Source organism: Fragaria vesca, linkage group LG7 (assembly GCF_000184155.1).
Source record: "Fragaria vesca subsp. vesca linkage group LG7, FraVesHawaii_1.0, whole genome shotgun sequence".
NCBI classification, from domain to species: Eukaryota; Viridiplantae; Streptophyta; class Magnoliopsida; order Rosales; family Rosaceae; genus Fragaria; species Fragaria vesca.
The window spans coordinates 15469843-15475774 of NC_020497.1; the positions used below are offsets into that span (position 1 = coordinate 15469843).

Consider the following 5932-nt stretch of genomic DNA (forward strand, 5'->3'; position numbering starts at 1 on the left):
CGGACGGAAATCCGCACCGTAAACAGTGCGGACGTCCGTAGCAGAGAAGCCATGTACTATATATATATATATATATATATATATATATATATATATATATTTATATAGACACACACACCTCAGAATTTGGTAGCTAGTTAGGAGTTAGGACAATTGAAATTACCTTATTGCTAGTCACTGTGACCGGGCTTCTCTCTGGCTCGAGTTTAGTAAGGAGAGAATGAGGATGAGTAAGGAGAGAATGAGGATGAGCTCGGCCAATGAGAAGAACAGCCTCCGGTAAACACCATAAAACCCTAATCCAGAAATGGTTGAAATCCAAACAGACCAATTCAAATCATGCTAGTTGGTTCTTCGAATTAACCTTACAAAATCCCCAAAATAAAACTTGATATCCTTATCAAAAAAAAAAAAAACTTTGGCATATAAGATTTTTGACGAAGACAAATTTGGGGAGAAAAGTTTCTATTATCAAGTACCCATTCTGCAAATCCGTACGTATATATTCTAGCTTAGTTGTCTTTCACTAAAAATTGGAGGTCTCTTTCGTACAAAATGCAGCAACAACTCATCAAAAGTTTTCAACAAAACCTACTAAATAATGAAAGAGCGTTCAATAGACAACAATCAGGCTGCTAGTTTTCATAACATGACACCACATCTTGTTGTGAAACTTTTTGCTAATTTTTTTTGTTAATTTTCATCTTATTTTATTTTTCAATTATGTCCCCATAAAAAATGAAATGGTATTCTTGCGTGCCTGCCTGAGACAAGTAACAAACACGACCAATCGAGTCTGCAATGGAGAAGAAACCGATGGATATGATGCTGCATTTGTGCTCGCAAAGCCAAATTAAACCGCAACTGGTTTCTAACTAGCTATCAAGCTCGTAAAGTTCTTTCTGTTTCTCCTTGTGATATATCATTGTTTTCTTGCAAGTAAAGGTGAGAGATTCGTGAGGTCACACAACAATGGAAGGGCACGAAAATGGCGTGAAGTTATATCGTAAGTCAGTTAGGTTAGGCCGTCCGTCATTTTACAAATAGAGAGAGGAAGCAGTTAAAATCTCTACACTGTTATCATCCCAACTATAAATATGTGTTTGATCAGGTTCAAATATAGCTAGCCTACGTACATGTAAATTAGGGTTTCAAAGAAATAAACATGGAGAGTAACAAGAGGGTAGGTTTGGTGGCGGTGGCGGCAGTGGTGGTTGTGTCCACCTTTTTCATGTCTACTGTTTTCGCCAGTCGGCATAGGAATTATGAAATAGTCTCGGCAGCTGTGGAGCCTGATTCTAACGATGATAATGGAGTTATTACCTCAGCCCTTGCTGAGCCTGATTTTGATGAGTATGATCATAATATTATGGTAAAAGACGAGAGGAGCAGAAGTGCTACCGGATCTAAACGACTGGAGGCCGACAAAGGTTGTCCGTCATCGGTATGGATTACGACAAACACAAACCCATGCAGGATTGGCTGCATTTGCGTCCCCTATGTTCCGTTAACTTCTACAGGCGTCTGCATTGGTATATGTTGTCAAATTGTTCCACCTCCACGTCCACCGCCGTCACCTCTGTCTCCGTCACCGCCACCACTGACGTCGTTTTAGCATATTATGTTGTTGAAATAAGGTAGATCGAATCGTATTGTCTATGTATTGTTTTCCAGTTGCTATCATCGATCAGCTGCATAAGGTGCATCTAATTGGTGTAATTTTAATAATTTTTAGCTTTTTGAGTACATTACTAGTTAAAAAGAAAAAAGAAATTTGTACACACCATAAGTATTAGACAAAGAGTAAACATGTTAATGTGGATTGACAAGGATGGAAGGATGATATTAAATAAAGGAGAAACGCAGCAAGAGAATAGGAGCAAATTAGTAAAGAGAGGAGGAGCAAATTTTCGGGTATTTCAGCTATGCTCTTAGAAGCCCTCCTGAGAATTTTGGGATGAATAAAAAAAAAAAAAAGGACCTATACATAAACCTTTGTTTTCTTCTTGTAAGTGCATATGTTAACTTCATCAAGCCCACCCGAACTCCCGGTGATTGAAGTATCGAAGCCTCTGGCTCTATTTTCTAACCATTTCTTTGCACAACAGCACAAGTTTGATGCTAGCTAATTTGCTGTACCCATTTCAGTGACACTTGTTCAGCTCTTCAAGTATAGTTGATTTCATTTTGTACTTGCAATTCCTTGCGTATTATACAAGGATGGAGAAAAATGTCTGATCCAAATAAATATATCCCAAGACTTTTCAGTGTTACCAAGAAATACCAAATAGCATAGCTGATAATAGAGATTTAATACATTTATTAGACATAGGAAGAAGGTCCTGCTAGTTTAGCCACCCAGTTTGACACTCATACCACAAGTCTCACACATTACATAATACATAGCATAACTAAACTTCAACGAACCTTACAATCTAGATTTATTTGGGGTTGACTTTCGGCTCCCATCCAGCAATGATATATTTGTCCTCGGGGATGGTCTTGGCAAAAGATTCCCTTGAGAACAACAACTGCAAAATTGATATTAGAAAACGATCAGAAAATCAAATTTCCAAATCGTCCACTTGGATTCTACTTCACTAGATCACAGAACAATAACATGGAGACATGGAGAGTCACAAGTGAAGGAGATTCATCCATTTCCCCTATTTTAAATGCAAATGTGTCACTAAAGTCCTCTTATTGAAGTTCAACTTTCAATTTATAGTGATGCATATTATCATCATATTATCACCTAAGTGTTACACAGAGTGCATGTGGTGAGAGCAAATGCGTCAAAGAGCACAAACAAATGGGAAAGGCCAGCCAAAACACTTTCTCACAATCAAATGAGAAAGGCTATGGTGATGCATATTATCACCCAAGTTTTACACACAGTGCATGCGGTGAGAGCAAATGCATCAAGAGCACAAACAGATGAGAAAGGCCAGTCAACCAACTTTCTCACAATCAAATGAGAAAGACCTGTTAACTAACTTTCTCTCACACACAGTGGAGGTGGTGCGATGAAGGAAGAGGAGATAGGCATTGGTCTCTAGTCAGTCTAGTGTCACACTGATTAACTACTGGCCAGTCAAGAGCATGGTCATCACACAATACAATTAATTTACAAACGCGAATAACCACTATATTATGCTGCACTAGATTATGCAAGAAAGCTACAAGAACAGGAATACCGATGTAGCCAATAAGACTAGACACTAGTAATTCCTGAGAACCAAATTCGATGCAGAAAATGGATCACAAACAGAACAGAGGATTATCAGAGCATCAGCAATGAAGTAAAGATAAATGGAACAAAAACATTTCATACTTGGCGAAACATACTCAACAACAGTTGTTATATATCCTAAAGTATGGACATCATTCATTTGAACAGCATACCTCAGTGTACTTATGGTAATGGGTCAAAGCTTTAGGGACAGTCCACTTCTTGAAATGGCCAAGAGCCACCTTTAAATGGTACAGTTTTGGTGCCAAGCTTAGATCAGCAGCAGTGACTTTCTCTCCAGCAATGTACGGACCCTGTTTATGATCCCAACCATATTAGCTCATATTACAAACATAGTAGTATAAAATACCAATTTTCATTTCAACTCGCTATGTTTTTCTTGATCTGAGAGAACACATACATGTGCCTTGAGATGGTCATCCAATGCCTTCAGTTCATTAAGCAAAGCCTGTTCCGACCCATCACTGGGATCCTTGCTCTTGAGGAATGTCACAAATGACCCAAAAATCTTTGATCCCCTACAAATCACAACACCAAATCCCAAAAATAAAGTCGTATCAATATTCAATACCAAAAAAGTTCCAAAATTTATGGGGAGGAGAGGAAGTACATACACTGAAGCAAACTCAGGAGGAGTTTGGAGACAAGGTTCAGGGTATTTCTCCTCAAGAATCCCGACAAGCACATCAGAATCAGATACCCATTTGTCATCAAACTTCACCACAGGCACCTTTCCCTCTGGATTCACCTCTGTAAACCTATAAAATCATAAAACCCATATCCTCAAACAATGCAAAAAGGCAATATACAAAGGAAACTTGATCTGTGTGTCAAGAGTTGAAAAGTTTGGAGAGATTGGTCATATATATACCATTTGGGCTTGTCAGCCAAGTTGATGAGATGGAGCTTGTAAGGTACTTTCTTCTCCTCCAAAGTGAGAAGAACCCTTTGAGTGAAAGGACAATCCCCAAGAAGTTCAGGGGCGCCTGCAGCAGCCTTGGCAGCAACCTCAAGAGCCATTGTTGAGAGTAGAGAATGGAGAGTGAGAGAGAGGAAGCTAAAGGTGGACTGGAGTGAGAGAGCTATTGCGGTTATGGGTATATATGTGCGCAAATGGTTGTGTTGGGCCCAGAACTTTCTATCACAAACATGATCTCGCTCACAGAAAGTATTGAGGAAAAAAACAAGAAAAGAAAAAACTCATGTTACATGCCAAAACTTTTCTATAATATCAACGGAATATATATATATATATATATATATCGACAATTCCCATATTTTATTTTATGATCCATATGCCAAAACTTTTCAAAAAAAAGAAGAAGATCCATATGCCAAAAAAGAAAATTAAAATTAATAATTTTGTATAAGGTGTTTATTATTAGTTACTAACAAGTGGACAATATCACCATCGGGAAAAGAAGAAGAAGAAAAAAAAAAAAAACTCTAGACTATATATCTAAGGGCTAAAATGGTCTTATAACCAACCTAATCTAAGCGAGTAAAAATATGTAGTCTTAAACCCTCCTTTTCGATGTCAAATTTCTTCACTATATGATGCTGTCGTTGATCGATCTCTTGACATTTAATGTTGTCTAGCTAGGTATTCTTGCTATATAGTTTCATTTAACTGCTTGAAAGAACAACCTGACATTCTTAAGTTTTTCAAAAACAACACTTTCAATACTAGATCACTTTCACTAGAATTGATAGCATTAACAACATTCTTAAACCAAACAACACAACAAGGGACTCGTTGTATAGCTCCCTTCACTGCCACTGTATGGTCTCTCGGCCCCAAGACCACTCTAACTATACATTTTATTACATGTAGCATCTACATTAAGTTTGAGAAATGAACCTTCATGAGAAGTCCATCTAGATGCACCATGAGTTGAAAGAGAAGGCTCAGTGACCACAAATTGTGTAGTTAAAGAAGAGGAAGATAGATTGTCCACTTTGAAAGCTAGATAACCATTCTTTTGCTTGAACAATTAATTGACCTCCATCCACCACGCTCTCTCTCCATGACGTTCGTATTATTCCATAAAAAAAAAATCATCCATTATTCTTATTCTTATTATCAGGAATAGTCCACAATGATCAGTGATATTAAGAGAACTAAAAATACGTCCTTATTGCATCAATTTTGTAAATTTAGAAAGAGAATACGACACAGTTTTATCTATCTTTTGTTGTTTTCATCTTAGTGTTACGATTAAAAAAAAAGATAAATTTTGGTTGAACACCAAAATGTGATGATAGAAAAGGAACAAGCTACAAAATTTGATAAAAATGAACGAAAGATCATCAGATGTAAGTGGGCATCAAGAAAGATAGGATTATCCAAAAGAATATCATATGTAAGTGGGCATCACTAAAGTCAGATTCCTGAACCAATCATAAAGCAAACTCCTGGATCCCATAATCGGAAAAAGGACCAGGCTGAAGTGAGCAAGATCCCGATGATCCAAAATCCATGCCCGGAAGCCGTTGCCTTACGTCGATAAGCAAACACAGGAGAGGCTTAGGAGGTTACACAACAATAAGAGGAGCAGGAAAATGGTGTGTTAACTTCTTTTCATGCCATGTCTCGTCGCATGGTAAGTAATTTGTTAGCTTAGGCTGAGAGAGAGAGAGAGAGAGAGAGAGAGAGAGAGAGAGAGAGAGAGACGTACC

General features: G+C 37.8%; 1 protein-coding gene across 1 annotated transcript; it reads right to left on the reverse strand.

Moving 5' to 3' along the window:
* Positions 1-2273: 2273 nt before the first annotated feature.
* On the reverse strand, positions 2274-4361 carry LOC101303648 (glutathione S-transferase DHAR2-like). Its single transcript, XM_004307358.1, has 5 exons — positions 4125-4361; positions 3868-4011; positions 3654-3771; positions 3406-3546; positions 2274-2531 (listed from the first exon to the last, which is right to left on the reverse strand). The coding sequence occupies exons 1-5, from the start codon at positions 4271-4273 to the stop codon at positions 2442-2444; spliced, it is 642 nt and encodes a 213-aa protein (XP_004307406.1). The 5' UTR covers positions 4274-4361; the 3' UTR covers positions 2274-2441.
* Between the last annotated feature and the right edge of the window lie 1571 nt (positions 4362-5932).